This window comes from Sesamum indicum, linkage group LG3, assembly GCF_026168435.1.
Source record: "Sesamum indicum cultivar Baizhima isolate 11 linkage group LG3, ASM2616843v1, whole genome shotgun sequence".
In the NCBI taxonomy this organism is placed as follows: Eukaryota; Viridiplantae; Streptophyta; class Magnoliopsida; order Lamiales; family Pedaliaceae; genus Sesamum; species Sesamum indicum.
Genome location: NC_142659.1, coordinates 1,507,133 through 1,528,926, shown reverse-complemented (window position 1 = coordinate 1,528,926; position 21,794 = coordinate 1,507,133). Strand labels below are relative to the sequence as shown.

At 36.0% G+C, this 21,794-nt stretch overlaps 4 protein-coding genes across 4 annotated transcripts; 1 reads left to right on the top strand and 3 right to left on the bottom strand.

The window, feature by feature from the left end:
• Window positions 1-2,706: 2,706 nt before the first annotated feature.
• On the top strand, window positions 2,707-5,817 carry LOC105156972 (peroxisomal adenine nucleotide carrier 1). The gene is made up of 5 exons (XM_011073250.3): window positions 2,707-3,057; window positions 3,638-3,869; window positions 4,280-4,426; window positions 4,533-4,693; window positions 5,159-5,817. Exons 1-5 carry the CDS (start codon window positions 2,927-2,929, stop codon window positions 5,436-5,438), a joined length of 951 nt encoding a protein of 316 aa, XP_011071552.1. The 5' UTR covers window positions 2,707-2,926; the 3' UTR covers window positions 5,439-5,817.
• A 272-nt stretch (window positions 5,818-6,089) lies between these two features.
• LOC105156973 (putative GPI-anchored protein At5g19250) lies at window positions 6,090-8,176 on the bottom strand. The gene is made up of 2 exons (XM_011073251.3): window positions 8,010-8,176; window positions 6,090-6,740 (listed from the first exon to the last, which is right to left on the bottom strand). The coding sequence occupies exons 1-2, from the start codon at window positions 8,077-8,079 to the stop codon at window positions 6,235-6,237; spliced, it is 576 nt and encodes a 191-aa protein (XP_011071553.1). The 5' UTR covers window positions 8,080-8,176; the 3' UTR covers window positions 6,090-6,234.
• Window positions 8,177-11,482: 3,306 nt separating this feature from the next.
• On the bottom strand, window positions 11,483-13,765 carry PRXIIF (peroxiredoxin IIF). Its single transcript, XM_011073249.3, has 5 exons — window positions 13,469-13,765; window positions 13,326-13,355; window positions 12,498-12,656; window positions 11,906-12,000; window positions 11,483-11,820 (listed from the first exon to the last, which is right to left on the bottom strand). Exons 1-5 carry the CDS (start codon window positions 13,670-13,672, stop codon window positions 11,715-11,717), a joined length of 594 nt encoding a protein of 197 aa, XP_011071551.1. The 5' UTR covers window positions 13,673-13,765; the 3' UTR covers window positions 11,483-11,714.
• Window positions 13,766-15,185: 1,420 nt separating this feature from the next.
• Window positions 15,186-16,164, bottom strand: LOC105156970 (uncharacterized). The gene is made up of 2 exons (XM_011073248.3): window positions 15,808-16,164; window positions 15,186-15,703 (listed from the first exon to the last, which is right to left on the bottom strand). Exons 1-2 carry the CDS (start codon window positions 15,919-15,921, stop codon window positions 15,431-15,433), a joined length of 387 nt encoding a protein of 128 aa, XP_011071550.1. The 5' UTR covers window positions 15,922-16,164; the 3' UTR covers window positions 15,186-15,430.
• Window positions 16,165-21,794: the final 5,630 nt, after the last annotated feature.

The window sequence follows — 21,794 nt, the reverse complement described above, 5'->3', positions numbered from 1 at the left end:
TAATAATTTATTTAAATTATTTTAAATTTAGAATAATTAAAAAGGTTTTTAAGTTTCAGTTTTGACTACTTATTTTCTAAATACATAAAATGTGCCATAATATTATTTAAATACATAGATAATTTATTTAAATATTTTTAAAGGTTAAATACATAGGTAATTTATTTAAATATTTTTAGCTAAATAATAATTTAAACTAGTTAAAATATATAATTTTTGTAATTATTAATATATATTTGTTAAGATACTTTAAAATTAAATTTAAATTAAATTATCAAAAAATTTATATACCTTTTTTTGTATTTTTTAAGTAAAAATATTTTAAAAAATATTTAATTTTTAAGATAGATGAAAATATAAAAAAAAAACACTCAAAACAAGTGAAAGATATCCAAGTTAAATATATAGAGACTATCAGGGTATTGTAGTCCAAAACGCCCAAAATTGAGGTCCAAAGCAGGTGAAAATCACCTTAAAATGCATAGGGAGCGCGACTGATGCACTTTTCGTTAATTATTAACAGAATGGTGTTTTTTGCTAAGTTTTACAAACACAATGGAGGTTTTAGCCTATTTCCAAATACAGAGGAGTTTTGAGTTATTTCAACAAAACACAGGGCGCGGTTGGGGGTTAAAATAGCTTTTAGTTTAAAATAAAATACTAATAGTGGTATCAGAGCCACGTCTGATCATATAGTGGGTGTGTAATCTTATCTTAAACACTTTCTCATCACACTAATTTTATTGTCCAACCACCATGTCCTCATTATCCAAACAAATTTGAGTCCCCATTTTCTGCAGCCAAAATTATAATTCAATGGCCATTAAAATAAAAACATATTCAGTCTCAAAAACTATGAAATATAGTAGAAGAAGGGTTACTCTGCAGGATGATAGTTCCACTTTGTCATCTCCCAAGAAAGGTAAATTGGAGAATAAAAGGCAAATGATTCAAAGGCTTTATACTACATCCAAATAGTAGTGGCAAATCATGTTTTTCCAAAAATAAGTGTTGCTATATCTGCAAAAGAAGCATGGAGCATTTTGCAAAAAGAATATCAACGCAATGCCAAGGTGCATATTGTTAAACTTCAAAACCTTATAAGAGATTTTGAAAATATAATAATGAAGGATTTTGAGGCATATGAACAAAGGGGAAGTAGGGGAGAAGAGGGTTATCTTGAAAATGTTTAGTGTAAATTAAATATGAGGTCTCAGAATTCTAATAGAAAAGAAAAAATATTTAAAAGTATAAAGGGGAACAAAAAGAAGCAAGATAAATGAAAATAGATTACATGTCGTATTTGCAGAAGAACAAATCATCTTAAGAAGGATTGTTACTTTTATGGGAAACCACAATATCGAAATTGGAAAAAGTTTGGACATGTGGAAAAAGATTGTGAGCTTAAAGAAAATCATCAAGCTAACTACATAAAAGAAAATCTAAGCAGTGATCAATTATTCTACACGTATAACTCAATAGCGAAAACAGGGGATGTTGCCTTGATAGTGACGCTAGCAACCATATGAGATACAACAAAGAAACTTTTACAGAAATTCGATGAGTCATTCAAGACAAACATCAACACAAGAAAAGGTATGCTCGTCATTAAAGATGTTATGTACATCCCTAACCTTAGAACGAATTTGTTCAATGTTGGCTAGATGATGGAGAAAGGATACACTCTATACTTTGGAGGCGATTCATGCACTGTTTATGACAACAAAGATAAAGCTCTTATAGTTGTGAAATTAAGAATGTAGGGGCATACATACTTTCCAATACAACTCCAATATCTCGTCGACATAGCTATGAAAACACAAAAGGACCACCATGGTTATAGTATAGGAGACTCGGCCACTTCAACTTTCAAATCTTAAAAATTACAATATCAAAAGAAAATGATAACAGACTTACCACAAAGACAAGTTCTCGAGGGAGCTTGTGAAGCTTTGTCTACAAGGGAAATAACACAAGAAGTTGTTTCCTTTAGGAACCTCCTGGCGAGCTAAAGCAGCCTTAGAACTTATTCATACTGATGTTTGCAGACCAATGAGAACTCCATCACATGAGTAAAACAGATATTTCATCTTATTCATTGATGACTACTCCAAAATGACTTGGGTATACTTCATGCAAGAAAAATCCGAAGTCTTTAAGATTTGCAAGAAGTTCAACATTCTTGTGGAGAATTAAAGTGCCAAAGCATAAAAGTCATCAGAAGCAATCGGGGAAAAGAATATAACAACTCAAAATTCGACAACTTCTATGAAGAAAAGGGTATCAAACATCAAACAACAGTCAGTTATAATCCCTAACAAAATGGAGTCTCAAAAAGAGAAACAGAACAATTATGGAGATGGCAAGATCAATGTTGCAAGATTATGAAGCTTCTCGAGTATGTTGACCAATCTACAACATCCAGAAAACAGAATTGTTCACTGAAAATGTGTGTGAGATATTCAATCGTGAGTTAGAGAAGATATATGAATTTGTTGATTTCAAACTTATTTTCTATACATTCAAGAATTATTGACTACCATTTGACCTGCAGACCTCATGCTCCAAGTCCCAAATATTGTCACGCATTTTACTCAGTCAAACTTAATAGACATCTCCGAAGTTCACAAAATTCAAACTACGTTTCTCTTTTTGTTTGCCAATCTAAAAGGAGCTCCGGTTCACAACACTACTACAACGTGTGAAAAGCCAATACTTCTTATTACACTGCCAACGCCCATTCCTCGCACGTTCCCCAACACGATTACTCCCACCCAAATCTTGGCGGCTTATAAATGACATGCCTCCTTCCCAAATTCTCCACCTCCGCTGGCCGGTGCCCCCACCTTAATTTCTTGATTACTCTCGCACCCGAATTCAGTTCCAGCAATCGTAATTTGCGTCCAAAAGTTGAATAGATTCTGATATGGAATCTTTAGTGGAGGCGACTTCCGGTGCGGTGGGTTCACTGGTGAGCACCACCATTCTGTATCCACTTGATACTTGCAAGACTAAGTATCAAGCTGAGAATCGAGCCCATCATCATAAAAAATACAGGTTCCTTCTGTTTAACTATTTTTTTCAATTTTTTGGGTGTCATCCTGTTTTCTTGTTGAATTTCAGTGAATTTTTTTGAAACCGTGTGATGGGCCTGCAGTGATGGTGGAAACTTATCAAGAATTCTGCTTTCTTGATAATTTGGTTGTTTTTTTGCCCCTGTTTTGGGTTGTCTTTTTTGGTGATTTGTGGTCTGTTCTTTGGTGATTCGTCTTTATCAGGAATGTCCATTTTCCTACCTGTTCTTGTTGATGCCAATGTTTCCCCTTCATGTGACTTGACTGATATATTGGTCTTTCTCATATTCAAGAAACTTGTGATTGTCTTGTCAAACCAGGTTCATGTTGTTTCTTTGGTTGCTCAATTGCTTAGCTATCTCGAATTTTGGACAAAAACACTTGGCAATTGTTGAACCTCAAAGAACTTGAATTGACTCTGTGAAACATTGTTCAAGTCTAAAACATCAGTGGTCTGAACCACTACTTCAATTTACTGACTCGTCTATTTGTCGAGTCTTATAATGCAGATACGTATGAGTTTTCGGAAGGTAATCTGAATTGGTTGTTTCTCATTTGGGCAGGAACATTTCAGATGTCCTGTGGGAAGCAATATCCACACGTCAAGTGTTGTCTTTGTACCAGGGACTGGGAACAAAGAACTTCCAGTCTTTCATTTCACAATTTATCTATTTCTACGGATACAGCTTTCTGAAGAGACTTTACTTGAGGGAAAGCGGAGCTAAATCTATAGGAACAAGAGCCAACTTGATCATAGCAGCTGCTGCTGGTGCATGCACAGTCATAGTTACACAGGCAAGGCAGTGTTCCAATGGATCCTCTGATTTCAAACTGTGGATTCTTGTACAGTTCATCTTGAATGAGGATTGATGTCTGGGTGATCTAATTAATAACTATGTCTTGTTAATGAAATCATGATTTCATGTTAGGTTTATTACCATTTGAAAGAAGCAGATATCACCAATCATCTTAAATACCACACTAGAATTGCAAGGAAGACTTTGATAAGTTGCTGTAATAAAACTCATACTATACATAGTCCGTATAATCCATGTAATAATCCTATTGAGGACTTCCATTACATTGTCCAGCATGTTGCTTCTTTTTGGTCATGATATTTTGCCGGTTGTATTAGTCTTGATTCTTTTCACATAGCTGAATTATTTAATATTTACTGTAAGTGACAATTTGATTTGTTAATTCAGCCGCTGGATACAGCATCTTCAAAGATGCAAACAAGTGACTTTGGGAAATCCAAGGGGCTCCAGAAATCTCTCTCAGAGAGCACCTGGAGCGAGTTATTTGATGGTCTCGGCATCTCTCTTCTTCTAACGGCAAATCCTTCCATTCAGGTTGGTGCTTCTCTTACATTTCTAAGATTTGGTGCCGGAGTAGATTGACTTTAAGTTCTATTAAAAAGGAGAAAGATATTCTGATTCTGGTCATAGTTGTGTACAGTATACCGCTTTTGATCAGTTAAAGCAGAGAATGCTGAAGAAGAAGAATAGGGAAAACAGTGGTGATGTAACAGCTCCGGAAGCCCTCTCTGCATTTTCTGCTTTTGTGTTGGGGGCCGTCTCAAAATGCATTGCTACCTGTGTAACATATCCAGCTATAAGGTAAAAATATCTACTCACTCATGTTTGTTATAAACTGAATGATTAATTACAACAGTAAGCATTGGCAGTGTATTACAAATACCCCTCTCCTCTGAAGTTACGATGTTACAGGCCACCCCTTTTCGTTTGAACTGGCAGTAATATCATAAACTTGATGGCATGTTAATATTCTGTTTCCAAAAACATAAGGGGTGTAATTATTCTGTGTCTAATTTTATAAGGGATGTAATTAGAATGTTCTCCTTAACGGAGGACTTTAAATGGAAGTCTCTATAGTTTCAAAGGGGGGAAGGGTTAGTCGGTGTTTACACTTGCTTGTCGCTGTAATCTACTTCAACTAAATCTGTCGGCTCTTCAACTCAAAACAACAATTCGCAGAGGGACTCCATTCCGAAACTAATTATATTTCTTATGATCTGATTGCTAAGTTAGCATCACTAAACCAAGGATCTGGATTCTGGACAGGTGTAAAGTGGTGATTCAGTCAGCTGAGTCTGATGAAAATAACAACGACAATGCTCGATTAAGATCCCGTAAAACAGTGTCCGGGGCACTCTATGCAATTTGGGAAAAAGAAGGTTTACTAGGTTTCTTCAAAGGTCTACAGGCCCAAATCCTCAAGACTGTCCTAAGTTCAGCATTGCTTTTAATGATAAAGGAGAAGATCACAAAGTCTACATGGATCCTAATGCTTGCACTAAGAAGGTTTATGTTTGTAACCAGAACCCGGTTAAAGAGCTCTTGAAGAAGTCTCGGGTTAAGTCCTATAGGTGTTAACGTACTGTCCATCGTTTAACAGAGTGATTTGGTAAATGCAATAAAGGTGAAGATGCTCCATGGCTGAATTTCTCAGTACCAAGAAGGATTCTGCTTCATTGTAATTCACTTGTTAGTATACAATTTAAGCAAGATTAGGAACAGAACCTATGTTGTCGTCCTAATTCATTGGAGAGCAAGGATGTATCAAGATTCACTAGAGTGGCCTATAGAATGAAACTGCTGTTGTAAAATTTTTGCCTCTTCCTCAGACCAAGTGGTCGGGGCAGTGACAGTCAGTTGTGAGTGTATTGTCATAGTAAAGTTTTGAGGAAATACTATTGGTGCTTTGCTTCTTGCACAAACAAGTATTTGGCTTTTCACCGTCTACTGTTGTATCTGCATATGCCTTTTGCTCTGTTTCTATGTATGCGGTGCATTATACTATTTCCAGAAGCTCCATAACCACACCTTGTAATGACGTGATCATGCAACTCAAGACATTGTAACTCAAGATTGATTCCATACTAGGTGAATTACATGTAGTTTAAACTAGATCCCTGTCCTCGTGTCAAAATATTTGCCCAGGAGATTTCAGTAACGAGGCTTTCCGACGAAATGATAGAAAATCTAAAGGATGTCAGAGTAACAGGATTATTTTGCAACTAGAACCTTAATTTTGATCCAATCACAAGTTACAGGTTTTGAAGCCTATGAAGAATGTTCCACTCAAGAAAAAGAACTCATGCCAACAAATATATATGTATATATGTTCACAAATCCCTTCATAATAACAGCAAAAAACTGATGAATAAAAACACGATATGGCTGATGGTGGTAAGGCTGGCTGCCCCATTGTCTGAGTTAGTGCCGGGCGAGTAATTTCCTTCAGGTGTGCTTGTAGTCAAGACAACAACTATCCAGTTATCTTCAGATCCAATCCCAATGCCAGTGTACTGGGTGCCGTTTAGGTAGCCTGAGTACTGTGACTTTGTGAAATTGGAAAGAACAAGACCTGAATCCAGGTTGGGAACACAAGCGGGCATTATTTGCCCGTCTCTCGTGGTGGTAACATTCAAATGGCATTTTGCTAGAAGTTTGGGATAGTCGGAGTACTGGGGTTCAGTGCCTGGTACGGTGTTGGAACCTGTTGTGTTGGTACAAGGTTGGTTCTTGAACTGCTCTGCTATTTCATCAGCAAGGCATTCTGCTCTGTCATTCTTGGTTAGGGCTGTCAAGTTCAAGGATGATCTGTACTGGTTAATTCCCTGAAGAAGGTTGTCTTCGTCATCTGCGTTCAAAGTGAGGTAAGATTATTAGTTCGTAATGCAGATCTCGAACTAAAGATCAAACACAGCAAACACAAGCCAAAAAGACAGTGCAGAATGAACTCTTGAAAGGAACAATCAAAGCAGAGAAAAACAAGGCTGAGAGATCTTAAAGTTGTGAGACAACTACATGAAATGATAGCCAATTCAGCTATAAAAGATGTAGTACACGAGCTATCTGATCACAAAGCACTTGAGGCTACTTGTTGAGAAAATCAAGCTTTGATATAGAAACACAACCACTGAGTAATTACAACTCATAAATGGCAAGTGTTAAGACAGACACTTTTGCGACGATTTCACATCCAAAGCATTGGAAATCTTACATCTATTACTTTGCTCGGCTACCGCAAATATAGAACCCACATTGCCAAGTTCACAGACCATTTGAATATGAACGATGCACATTTTGACTAATTCTGGTGATGGTTGCTTAAAATTCAAGGCGGAAGATATGGGCGTGCACACGCACACGCTCTTGAAAACAGAAGGTAACAAAACAAACCTTAACAACAATTATGGTGGTAATTTCAGAATTAGAATTGGGTCGGGAAGGAAGGGAAAAAGAGAGAAGATTCTCATTAGGAAGGATAGATCTAGCATCCAGGAAGAAGACGCGTTCACATTAAGCAACAACTTTAATTATAATTATACCAAACTTCAAAGGGAAGTCTGAAGAGAAAGTTATGTGTGATCTTAAGTTACCCATCAACGACAACATTCAAGAACAGCAAGAAAACACACGAGTCAAACACAAATAGATCTTAAATCCAAAACTACAATTAAAAAACAGTGAAATTTCCTATTTCTTCTACTTTGCTTTCCTTTTTTGGGTTCAAAACAGATAAACGACCAAAAGAGAAGACCAATCTGAGCTCAACATAACCAGAAACAGAGCATCAAAAGGAGCACAAACACAGTCGTCCCACAATGCAAATCCAAGAACCCAATACCTAAACAAGTCAAGTTCCGTACACATTAAAAAACAAAAAAATGATCGGGGGCAAGAATTCAGATCTTCAACCCAACTCTTCTGCACCCATCTTTGCAATTACTCAAATTTACACAAAGAGGGAAAAAAGAAGAACCCTTTTGGCTAAAACCACTCTATCATACAACATAGTATCAAGAACCATCCAAATCCAGGAATTTAAACCAAAGAAACTAAATCTTGTGAAAGATGAAGAAAACAATGAAATGCGCTTGTTGGAAATAGTTGGGGAAGTGTTTACCATCGCATTTGATGATGAGAAGGGAGTGGAAGAGTAGAGAGAGGAGAAGGAGTTTCTGGAGAGACGCCATTGCTCAACTGTCTTTGATGAATTGAGCTGAAGAACAACAGTTTCTGTGGAGAAGGTTCGCTCGGCGGAGTGAGAAAGACTAGAGAGTTTGTGCATATATAGAAAAATCTTCTTCTTGACGCGGCAGTACTACATGATGCTTGCTGCGGTGTCGTTTCGTTAACATTTCGTTTTCAATTTACTATTTGGTGAGACTTCATTATAAAGCATACAATTTTACCAGATATGATCTCTCTCTCTCTCTCTCTCTCTCTCTCTCTCTCTCTCTCTCTCTCTCTCTCTCAAATAAGTTATATAAAAACATTATATTGAAATTAGATTGCTTAAAAATAATTTAACATTTATAATTTTATAAATAAATTATAGAAAGTTGGTACACAGTAACAAATCACAAGAGTAGTAGATATACCCTCTGTATTTCTACAGAATAGTTAATAGCTTTTTCAATGTGTTTGGTTTCATTTTTAACTTTTTTAGGTATGTTCTGTGGAGATAAAGAGAGAAAAATAAAGCTAAATAAGTATGTGTTAGAGATAATGTGTATGATTCGATTTATTTTTTGAGATAATATAAAATAAGTATGGTATGTTTGATTTTTTCAGTGTCAGAGAAAAAAATATTATTTATTGTCAAATCATGTCTCTTTTATATATGTTTTATATACATTTGTATGAGTATATATATAATTTATTTGGTTGTGAATGGAATAAAATAAATAGTATTTTCTAATTATATATGTATGAAAAAGAACAAATATAATTTATATAAATACACTTTTATAAATAATTAAATGACTTCAGTAATGGATTAACAATATTTTTGTTAGACGTTCTAATCGAGGTGATAAGTTTAAATATATTATTCAAATAATGTAATATTTGAATTAACCGCGTAGAATTGATATATTATTTTATATTTTTTAAATATTCAAATTATTTCAATAATGTAGAACAATATTATGTACAAAATATTAAGTGGTTAAAATATATATTTGTATTTAAAAAACGGCAGCAGAACGCAGTGGCTTCGACGTGAACAAATGATGAAAGAAAATGACAACTACGGCTCTGAACCTATTCTGTGTATCTTGTCCTCATAACACTGTTTCAAAACATCTAAAAATTAGTGAAAAATGGGTAAAATAATTCCGGCCAAATATTTCAATGTTTTGAGATGGTCCAAAATCGAAATCAAACACTATGTTTGTATTTTAAAAATAGACTAAAAAATCTCAATTTTAAATATATTAATTTAAATATCAAAATACCAAAAAAAATTATTTTTTTTAAAATTTATATATTAAATTAAAATTAAAGTAAAAAATCACAATACATAAAATATATACTAAATTTTATTTTCTAAAAATTGAAAATATCTATACCAATATAAATGTTAATTAATAATAATAAAAATAATAATATTTTATTAACTAGTTTAACTTATTATTCAATTATAAATATATTTTAATAAATTATATTATTCATTGTAAATAACATTTGAAATTTACAATTTAAATTACTAGTATATGTATTAACAATGAAAATTTTGTTATTTTCTTTTAGTATTTTATTTCAAATAATTTTCTTATCTTTTAATTTTTTTCTTTAAAACTTCTCAAAAAATTGTTTTTTTTAAAATTTATTCTTAATTAAATTAATTAAAAATTTTATTTTTTCAAATTGAGGATGACAACATCGTCGCTACCCCCCTCGCAAAGAAGTACGGCGTCCGGTCCTCCCTCCGTGGGTGGTGGCGGCGGTGGGAAGGGGTGGTAAGGGCGAGGTTTGGTGGGGCAGTAGGATAGGAGATTAGTGATTAATTTTATTAAATTTATATTAAATAAACTAATAATTTATTTTTGTAGTTTATAATATGCAATAATATATATTTCTAAATTTATTTATATGGACTTTTATTTTTTTAAGATTCAACAAATTCTAGGATATTTGTAAATTAAAAAAAAAAAATCCAACAATCATTAAAAGTAAATAATATATAAATGAGGCGTAACGATCCCTTTGTACAAAAATTAACGTCTTTAGTCACATTCAATGGAGAGGTATTATTGAGCTACGTTAAAAATCGAACGGAAGGGTTTTTCGTTTATGTTTAAAATACAGAGGAATTTTTAACTAAATAGATGGAGGTTTTATGCTATTTAGCCTTTTAAAAATCTGGAGAAGTTTATGGGTAACTAAGAGGTTGTTTGGTTAAGCTTATAAGCTCCTCAAGACGGTGTTCGGCTAATTATTTTTAAAAGAGTTTATAAGATTTCAAAAAATAAGATGTTTTGGATCTTATAAGTTTTTTAAAATAAGTATTAACTTATAAGTTATTGAAGAGCTTATAAGCTCCTGATATATTATATTTTAATCTTATGAGATATTTTATAGGGTAAATTATATTGAAATTTCCTTAATTTAAATTATAGAGACCCCTCATATCTTTTACAAATTGCAACTACACCGTCTGGGAGGTGTTAGTGTCAAGTGGCTGAGCCCACCAGAAATCCCAGAAAACAATAGGATATTCTTCAATCTAAGGACATTTCAGTAAACGCCCATAGCCCTGCTAATTGAGTTTATGTCAAGTGGCTGAGCCCCCACCAATTCCATGCAACCATTCTTGGACCCTTCACTCCCTTGACTCCCACTGCCTTACAAAGCCTTCATTGTCTTTGAAACTTCACTTTCTTCCCTATCAAAAGAAAAGAAAACTCACTGGAGAAAATGGCAGCCATTGTCGACAGCCGCATTGTCCTGTCGGCCCTGGAGGTCTGCACCGTCATGCTCGTTTCTTTGGGACCAACGGGCAGCTTGCCAGGTTCTGTAATGGGGAGTTTGTGGAGTTTGATGCACGACTTGAGCAGAGAAGCAAAGGGAACATTAGCAGGGAGCCTGTTTGCATGTTGCTTACAGCCAATGTTGCAAATGAGAATGAGTGGTTTGTTAAATCAAGTGTTGGAGTGTGCTTCCAAATGCCCTAGAAAAATAAAATAGCTAATCTCCTCAGTTTCTTTAGTGGGATCATAGAACTCGATTAAAACTTCATGGGACTGTAATATCACAGGTCCAAACCATTCCATGATGTAGGAATTCAATATGATTCATTGAGCATCTCTAAAGCACAGGAGATGTGTGTCTTTGTATTCTTTATATGAACAGTACATACCTGATGTAAGAAATGATGTACACCTGAACAGCCACTGCTGAGGCCGAGGAGATGAGAAGTGGAACCCGAGGACTACAGTGGCAGTAACTCTAGGAATCGAGCCCATGAACTCACAATTGTAAACAATGGGAGCTCGTTGTTGGGCAAAAACCTAATCGGTCATTGTACACAAATTATCAACACATTTGCAGGAAATGTATGCATTTCCATGTATCCGCAGTTCAGTTCAGAAGTAGAAAAGAATCCCTCAAAAGGAGAGGGGTGACGGACATATACATCATATCGACACAAATGATCAACAAAGTTAATTCATCGTAAAGGCAGTACAAGAAGAGATTCTGAGGATTGAATTCAGATTAATCCAAGTTCAGGTGAACCATATTGCTTTATTAGCTGTCAAGCCTAAAAGGAGTAACCAGGCAGCAGCAAAATCTCAGTGACTAAAGGAACAAACTATATCTACACTCAAATTTGTCCGAGAATGACATCTCCTCCAGAAACCTGAAACTCAGATGGTGCTTTTTCCACATTAAGGACTTTAATCTTGCCGTCAACCACATAAGCTGACCACCTGTCCAAGAAGAACAAGGCAAACCTTTAGTTTCTCAAGATGGATCGACAGATTTTACTCAATATAAGTAAATAAGAGCAAGTACCTATGAGACCGAGGTCCAAGTAAAGCAGCAGATAAATCTATCATCAAGTCCAATTTCTTATGGAAGCTCCCATCAAAATCTCCATAAAATTCAATCTGACAGCAGCATGATTAAGAATGCGATTCAGAAATCAAAGATTCATAAAGACTAGAAATGACAGTACAATCTGCAAGATAAAAGAGTGAACAATAACCATTGAAGTTACTTATACCAAGCTTCACAGCAAAGACAACATATAGACAACAATGTTTACAAAGAATCATAGTTGGTTGTCATTGTAAGGTATTAGTTCCACTAGAAAACAAACACACAATGTTGAAGGCAGTATCAACTAAGTATTCGCAGAATAGCTTATCTAATATTTAACAATCTTAGAGCCACTATTCAAATGCTAAGTCAGAATCTTTGATCCTCCACTTGAAAAGTCTGCAAATTGATGCCTGAAATCAAATTTCATCCATCCTAGAGTTCTGTCATCTATGACAGCCGAACACGTAGCTCAAAGACTCACTAAACCTTAGTAAAATCACAACAGTAGGAAATGCTTATTTTCTCCAGAAATCAAGAAGGATAAGATAAATGAGTAGCTTACAGCTTCCTTGGCCTGAAGCTTTTCTGCCCATCCATTCAGTACATAGGGATCATTGACGGCTACACATATCACTGAATCAACTCCCTTCGCCTTGAATTTATCAATATTGTCTTTGTAGCTAGGGACATGCTGTGCCGAACAAACTCCAGTGTATGCACCCTTAGGAATGTAAAACCAAACCCATATAAGCATGAAGAAAATGCATTTACAAAAACATTGGACGGATATTTTTGCTAATGATATGTTGATTTCGTTTCTTAAAGATAAATGCTTAACTATTTTTAAAATAATCTTACAAACCGGTTCCTGTTTCGACTGAACATGAAATATGAAGATAACCAAAATCAACAATTTCCTCTAAGAAAACCTAGATCGAAAAGGAACAGTGAGAAAAGAAAAGAGCAATATTTTCCTTCATGTGGTTCCAAATTGAAATTGTTAAGGAAATGACATACAAATAGGATCTTCAGAAGCATGTAGTAATTTGTAAACTAATTTCCTCTTTGTTTATAAAACTTAACTAAAGTTCATTAGACGGATATTATGTCGAACATGAAAATCTGATGACATTATGGCAAAAACCACCAGTGCTAAAACCTCTTTAAATCAATTGAACGGCTGTAAAAAAAAATTGAAACAAGGGTTCGTTTGATACAATAAACTAAATCAATCAACAAGGGAAAATTAAAAAGACATAAATCCACAATTCACATATCAACAAAACCATCATTACTTCTTCACACACACACACACACATAGTGATGAACCAATGTGGCAAAGACATGAAAAACAAAGGAGAAAAAAATGGAAAGAACTCAAACAACTTACAGGGAGCCCAAAGATGACAACTTTCTTGTCCTGAAAACATAACAACAACAACAAGAACGACACATATCAACAACACAAAACCAAAAACCCTAACAGAATCCTAAAATTTCAATTCCTTTTCGGTTTAAAAAAATTTGTGGGACCTTGAAAATGTCCTTCAAAGGAGTAGTGGAGAATTTGGACGAAACGCCCTCGTCCCACGAGCGAGCTCTCTGGAGGGAGACATCCGGTGCGGCCGATACCAAGTCCGACCCCACCGCAACCGATGCATACGCCCTTGAAGCTCTGAATCCATTGACCACTGACTTCACAAACCCCGTCCGCTTCAGCAACGCATAGGAAGCCATAGCCGTGTTCCTAATTATCTCTTCAAATTCTCCTCTATTCTCTTCTTTACAGTCAGAGTTGTCTACACAAATCTGTTTCACGCTATTAGGTCTGCATGTGGGGACGCCAAAATCGCTAGATTTGGAAGCACGAGTTTAAAGCAGATGGGAGGTTCGACTTGGATTATATCTCTGCTCTATTTGTGAGTTGTTGGGCCATTAAATCTTCACAAGGAGTAGGTCCATCACAACAATAATAACCTTTGTTACTCATAATTCATACATCAGCCACTAAGAATACCGAACAAAATGCATAAAACTCCCTTGTGTTTTAAAAAGTCTGCAAAATAAATTCTCTTATTATGAGAATAGGCTCCTCTGTGTTTTGTAAAACTTAACTCAATCGCCCATCTCTGTTAAATCCAACTAACGGTGTTAATTTTTAAAAATTCGATCATTATACCCTTACTTATTATATATTATTTTTTATATTAATGACTATTGGATCTTTTTTGATCAAATATTGATCGTTAGATCTAATCAATTAATTTCAATCGTTAGATTTAAAAAAAATAAAAGGTCTAGATTCAATAAATTATTTAACTTATATTATATAAAAATAATTTAAAATTCTAAAAATATATTATTATTATATATTTAAAAAAAAAGTAACTACCCACACCTACCCCATAGCCCCTCAACACCCCCCCCCCCCATTAAAATTCTAAAAATTCTAAAATTCTTTTTTTTTTTTACGTAAACATGAGACATCATTAAAAAAAATTATTATTAGCTACAATTTTAATGACTATAATTAAAAATTATGATAAATAATTATTATTAACCATAGTTAGATGCAATTGATGCAAAAATTAGCTTTTTCATTATGAAAAAAATTATTTGCTATAGCTAAGAGCTATGACAAAAATATTTGTCATGGCTTTTAGTCATTATAAATATTTTAGCCACCCTCGCAAAAACTATAGCCAACAACCGTTGCATGGCTGTGATCAATAACTATTTGCTACGACTATTTATATCATGGTTAAACGTTATATATTTTGTAGTGTATAATGAAAATATATTTGGATTAAATATTTTGTGATAGTTTGTTATCCAATTTTATAAATTATTAATAAACATACTGATTATTAAAATATCTGTAGTTAATTATAATAATATTTATTATAAATAAATAACTAATATTAAAATAGACCAACGCCGACATATGAATTAAAATTTAATAAACCCATGATTTTATGATGGTGGTGTCTCAATTTTATCAATTAAATTATACCCATTAACAACGCAACGTTATATATGTGTGCGTGCGAGATTCATATGAATTTTTTAGAAAATTGATTCTACAAGAATATAATTGTTAGTTAATTATATTTTATAAAAATTAATTTTGAAGAAAGATAGTTGGTTGGATTTTTGTTTAATATTTCACCTTTAACTTTTGTATTTAAAAAATTCAAATAATCTAAGTCGAGTTTGAATAATTTGACCTGAAAATTTATCAAACAAAAGATTGTATCAAACCTTAATTTATTATTTTCCATGAGTTAACTCAAACAATTTTTTATAAATTTCTCAAGAAACAAATTTAAGACAAAAAAAGAATAATACTAAGATATATTCTCTTTTTGTCATATATATGAAATCATACTTATATGACACGTAAGTATAATATAAGTCTCATCGTTCACATATTGATCGATGATTTCATATCCGATTCATATAAGCAAAATTCGCTTATGTAACATCGTTAACTAATTAACATCTTCTAAGATTAGACGAATCATGGTATGAGGAACAAATGTTGTCGCTATGGGTTATCCGAGGAAACCCTCTTGAGCTACGGTCGAAAAGCCTCCGAGACTTGTTGCCGGAGGCGATAGATCTCCCTTGCTTCGTGCTTTTTCTTCTGGGATGGGACGAACGAGGGATGAAAACTCCGGTGCCTTTGCTCTCTATTTTGCAAAATTTTTGCTGATCATAACTGGGAAATGAGGCCTGTACTTCTGGATGGACTGCTTGAGTGAGAGCCTGGAACAAAATATCACAAGGATTCAGTAATTACATTTTACACCTCCTAACTATGATAAATTACAGAAACTACTCTTATTATTTGAGAAATTATGGAAACAAACCCTATTTGCAATGAGTAAGTCCTCATCATCATCATCATCCATGATGAGAAGAGAGATTTGCTTGCTTAGGTGTGCAAAGAAGACATCATCGTCAAACTCCAAACCTCCTTCCATAGGGGTGTGTGTGTGTGTGTTGAGTCACTCAGACAAGAATCTTGGATGAGAAAGAGCAAATATCTATGAGAACTTTACTTCATCTTTTCCATTTTGATATTTCTCTTCCCTTTTCTCTAAAATCTCTACAACCCCTTTCTCTTTCCCCAGTTGAATGTGAGGCCCAAGTGATTTAAATAGAGGAGGAATAAGGCTCAGTGAGGGGGGAGATAAAGGCCTATGTGAGCTGGTTCGGGGCTGGTGCGGTCATCGAATTCAAACAATTTAGAATTCGAATGAGATTCACCGTATACAGATAGCTGTGATTTTTTTCAAAATTTGAATTTTAAAGATGCATTGACACAATTACAATCATTTATGTATGGGATTTAAGTGGAGGGCCGCCGATAGATGGATGATGAAGTCATCATGTGTTACTCCAGTAATTCACAGCTCGATACAAATTTATATGAGCGGCGTTATTAGTCCGTTATAAATGGTTATAATTTTCCCACGAGTTAAAATTATGATATTTAATCATTTGCGTGTATAAAATCTAAATGGGATTTACTTATACTTATGATTGTGATTGTCCCCGTCCGACGATTTTAAGTTATGAACCTTTAAAAGTTAGGCTGCAATGTAGTCCCACAAAGATATCAACAAGTGTGTGTTTTTTTAAGGATGTTATCCATATGTGGGGAAAGGGATGAGGAAGAGTTGCTGGTAAAGCAAAAGACCCCAAAAATCTAACATATCTCATCCAAACATAGATTAAGAATCAAGAGAGAGTGTGCGCTTGGTTGTGGATGTATTTGCTCTATTCCTCTCATCCACTAGTTTTGGTTCACACTTCACTCTATACTCCAAACACTCCATAGTACTTTTTGTCTTGTTTTTAATTATTTTTATTTGAAAGATTTTATATACTTTATACTTTTTAGGAATGATTAAACTGTCCATTTCTTAAAATTTAGTGTAATTATACGTACATCCCTTGTGGTTTGAGAATTTATATCTAGTACTCTTGACGTTTGTTTCTGTCTAATAAATAGACACATGATAATTAAGATGCATCGAATTTGTTGATATTAACAAAAAAATTGCATGAGAATCTATAGTTAATCTCGATTGACTTATTTACTGACCCGTTGTAGGTCAAATGAATATTTTCCAATCAAATTATTATTATATATTTAACACGAAAATGCATGTGAGTAGGTATATCTTCACACCTTTTAAGGGTATTTTGGTTAGAAAGATTTGTTTCACCTGTAATAAGAGAGCCATAAGTCAATCGAGGGTAAATTTGAATTTGTATTAAATTTTTTTACTAATATCAGCAAATTCGTTAAATTTTCACTAATTGATGGATTTATTTGTTAGATAAACACAAACATCAGTCGTCAGGAATACTAAATATAAATTTTCAAACTACGGAGGACTTATCTGTTATTATACCAAACCTCAAAGGAGGGTAGCGTATGTTTCCCTATTTTTATAATAAATTTTGAATCTTATAAAATGTTTTATTTTTAATTTGAAAATAAATTCTTTAACATTTGGATGAAATAAAATTCTGGGGATGATAAGATTCTATAAATGGTAGTTTTACAGTTCATATAGTTAAAATTAAACGAACTTATTAAAATTTAAAAATAATTATAAAAAAAAAAAACCAAGAGTCACATGATACATTGCAAATTTCTAGGGCTGAATTGGTGGTCACAAGGTGTTGAAGGTGCTACATCCATGTTGGATGATTAACACATAATTCACTTTTTAAAAATAAAAATATATATAAGAGTAAATTACAGTTATTCTTTTTAGATTTAATATAATTATAATACCTCATTATTATTTAAAAAATTATAAATATCTTATTGATTTTAATGTCTGTGTACCAACGAGCTCATTCTATTATATTTTATTCAAATTTTTATAGTGAACTGTCCAGATGTCCTTTCGGATTATAAATTATAATTTTATATATATTTTTAGAATTTCATAAAGTATTTTTATGATCTAATATTTTAAATAGATTATTTTCTTTATCCACCCTCAGATTGTTTTTATATTATTTTAAATATTTTTATTTTAAAAAAAACAACAAGGGTAAAGTAGTTTTTTTTTTTTTATCTTACCATTTAAGGACTATTAATTATTTTTAATTTGAGAGAGATATTTGTAATTTTTCAAATAACAAAGAGTATTCATAATTATGACAAATTTTAAAAAAAGTAAAGTAATTTACCCTGTACATAACCAGTAAAGTACTCATAGCACAAAACACCAAGTGTAAACTAACCTGGAGTTACGGGGCTCACTGTGCGAATTCGATTTTTTGGAAATTATTTTTAAATTAAATTGTAATTGGCGATTTTATAAAATAATTTTTTAAATTAACACTTTTAAAACCAAAACCAAATATGTGATTTCGGGTGGTTTGGCGGTTTTAATATTTATAACAAAAATAAGATGTTGAAACTAACAAAAATCAAGAAATGAAACAAGTGCTTGTATGTAGCAAGCAAGAAAGTCGATATTATGCACTATAAACCACCAACACTCTCCACAACTTTTAAGTAGATTAAATTATAAAAACATATATAATATCGCAACAAGGAAACAACACTTAATGCAACAAAGGCTAAGGGTTGTGATGGGTGTACATATGATCCCCCTGCAAAAAGACTGAAACGCCCTTCATTAAGGGCATTATGGTCATTTCCGTGACCGGATCCGCGTGTTTCGTAACGGGCGGGTCGCAGAGGACCCGACCCAGGTCACATGAACCAACGGAAGACCCGGACAATGACGACCGTTCGATCAGAATGTGAATCAGCAGGATGAGGCCACGTGGCCCAGTACTTGCCGTACAACTGTGTACTATAAATAGACCCCGATACGCCATAAATGAGGTAACTGTTATGCATTAATTGAGATCGAACTCTGAGATCGCATACATTTCACTCGATCAACCTAACTTGAGCGTCGGAGGGTCATTGTCGGGGACGTGCCCGACGAGCTCACGGTTCGTGTTTTATTCTCAGGGGATCCAAAATCTGATTCGGAGGAGTTAGTCAATCTTTGGTGAGACCGTCTCAGGAGATCGAATAATTCGACCCGGATCAGTTGGCGCCGTCTGTGGGAACATCTGAGAATTCTTTACCATTATGGAAGGTTCATCGAGGAGAAATGCTGCGGAAGAGGAGACACCCAGGAAAGGAACAGGTGCAACCATTCAAATCACTCAAGACGAGTTGCAAAGAATGATAGAGGAGGCAAGTCGAAAAGCAATCGTGGAATACGAAAGGAGAACAGCGACCCCCTTGGTCAAGGAAACTGCTAGAAGGCAGTTATTTGAGAATGTGGAACCAATAAGAGAATCAAGGGTGCAAGGGGAACAGGAACATCGGAGCAAGCGACCGGCGTCATCCGATGCAGGTTCTAGCAGCCACGGACGCATGAAGAGAAGGGAGCCCGTGATGTCCCGGGCCGAAGTAGAAAGCGTGGGCAAACAAGTACACAGCTTGAATAAGCAGATCGATGAGCTGAAGAAGCGAGGGGAGATTGTCTCGCAGAACAAGAACTCCCCTTTCTGTAACGACATCCTCGTTCAAACTGTCGAGCCGGGGTTCAGGGTACCCGATCTGAGGCGATATGATGGGATGAGAGACCCCCAGGAGCACGTGCCCGCCTTCGAAATGGTGATGAATCTTTACGGACAATCAGCCCTGATAATAGCAAAATTGTTCGCGACCACACTCACGGGGAAAGCTCAAGAGTGGTTCACAAACCTGCCCCGAGGAAGCATCGAATCCTACGAACAGCTCGTGCAAAAATTCAACTTCCATTTTGCGAGCAAGAAGAAAGAAAAGAGGTCCGCTACACATCTATTCAACATCCGGCAGAGAGAAGATGAAACGATGAAAAACTTTATGGGTCGGTTTAACAATGAGACTCTGGAGGTGCAAGAGTTAAGGATTGATATGCTTGTGAGCCTTCTCATTCACGGACTGAGGAATGGCTCTTTTGCTTCCGCCCTCGCACGAGATCCGCCCTTCGATGTCGAGCAATTGATGGCGCTAGCACAGAAATATATCGACGAAGAGGAGATGAACGCGATGAAAGACTCGGAACGAAGGGAGCGAGAGTACATCCCTAGGCGACCTCAAGAGGGCAGGGGAGGAGCAAGCGACAAGCCTAAAACAGAGAAACGGAAGGAGCCCAAGTACGTGCCGAAGTATCACAATTACACGCCTTTAGCTATGTCTCGAGAGAAAGCCCTGATGATGGTAGAGAACGCCGATGTGCTAAAGTGGCCAAGACACACGAGATACACTCCCTCGAAGAAAACTTCTAACAAATACCGCCGTTTCCACCGGGAGAGGGGGCACAATACAGAGGAGTGCTATCAGCTGAAGGATGAGATCGAAAGGCTTGTTAGACAGGGGCATTTTCGAGATCGCGTACCCCCGAATTGTAAAATCGGTGGGGAAGGAAGGAGGAGCAGGTCGAGAAGCCGTGATCGCGACAGGAACCCGGGCCCATCAAGGACCGACCGAGCCCCGACGGGCGGGAACAATGCACCCACCAAGGGCGTTATATATACGATTGCGGGAGGATCGACCGCGGGAGATTCGAGCCGAACACGGAAGAGATGCGCTCGAATGGCCGGATCAGTTCGAGAAAAGGAATTTGTACTGAAAGTGGAGGACGAAGAGGCCATCTCATTCAACAGTTCGGACAGATTGGAGGATGGTGGAGAACAGAACGACCCCATGACTGTCAAGCTAGATATTGCGAACTTCACCGTCCACAAAGTGTTGATTGACAGCGGGAGCTCAGCGGACATAATCTTCAAAAATGTGGTAGATCGGATGGGGCTGGAGAACGCGAGGCTCGAACCCGTAAAGACCCCGCTAGTCGGTTTCGGAGGAAGCGAAGTGGCCTCGCTAGGGACGATTGAGCTGCCAGTGTCCATGGGTGAGGAGCCGAAAAGAAAAACTCTGATGGTCAAATTCTTGGTGGTCGATACCCCGTTCACGTACAATGTCATACTGGGTCGGCCGGGACTGAACTCATTCCGGGCGGTCATCTCTACGTACCATATGAAGATGAAGTTTCCCACCGAATACGGAATCGATGAAGTGTCATGCGACCAAAAGGAGGCTCGGAAATGTTACAACTTGTCGATAAAAGGAGAGCCAAGGTCGAAGAAGCAAAAAATTAGGGAGGATGCGGAATCCCGACCGTACGAAGCCGAGCACTTGAAGCCCAGTGAGGAATACAAGGCTATTCAGCTCGCAACAGAGGATCCCAGCAAAACGACCCGGATAGGATCCAGCATGAACGAGGGAGAGATGGCCATGATTGATTTCCTGCGGAAGAACGCGGACATGTTCGCATGGAGTCCATCGGATTTCACCGGAATTGACCCGGGGGTATTGTACACCGATTGAATGTGGACCCGATGGCTCGACCTGTGCAGCATAGGAAGAGGACTTTTAGTAGCGACAAGAACGAAGCTATCAGGCAAGAGGTTGAAAAGCTGCTGAAAGCCGGATATATATCGGAAGTCCAGTACATGAATTGGCTTTCCAATGTAGTACTTGTCCCGAAGTCTTCAGGAAAATGGCGAATGTGTGTGGATTTCACGGATCTGAATAAGGCTTGCCCCAAAGACCCGTACCCGCTACCTCGGATCGATACCATGGTGGATTCGACCGCGGGATTCGAACTCTTTTCGATGATGGATGCATACCAAGGATATCACCAGATCCAACTGGCAGAGGAGGATAGAGACAAAACTTCCTTCGTCATAGATAAGGGGATTTATTGCTATAACATGATACCGTTCGGACTGAAGAACGCGGGTGCAACCTACCAAC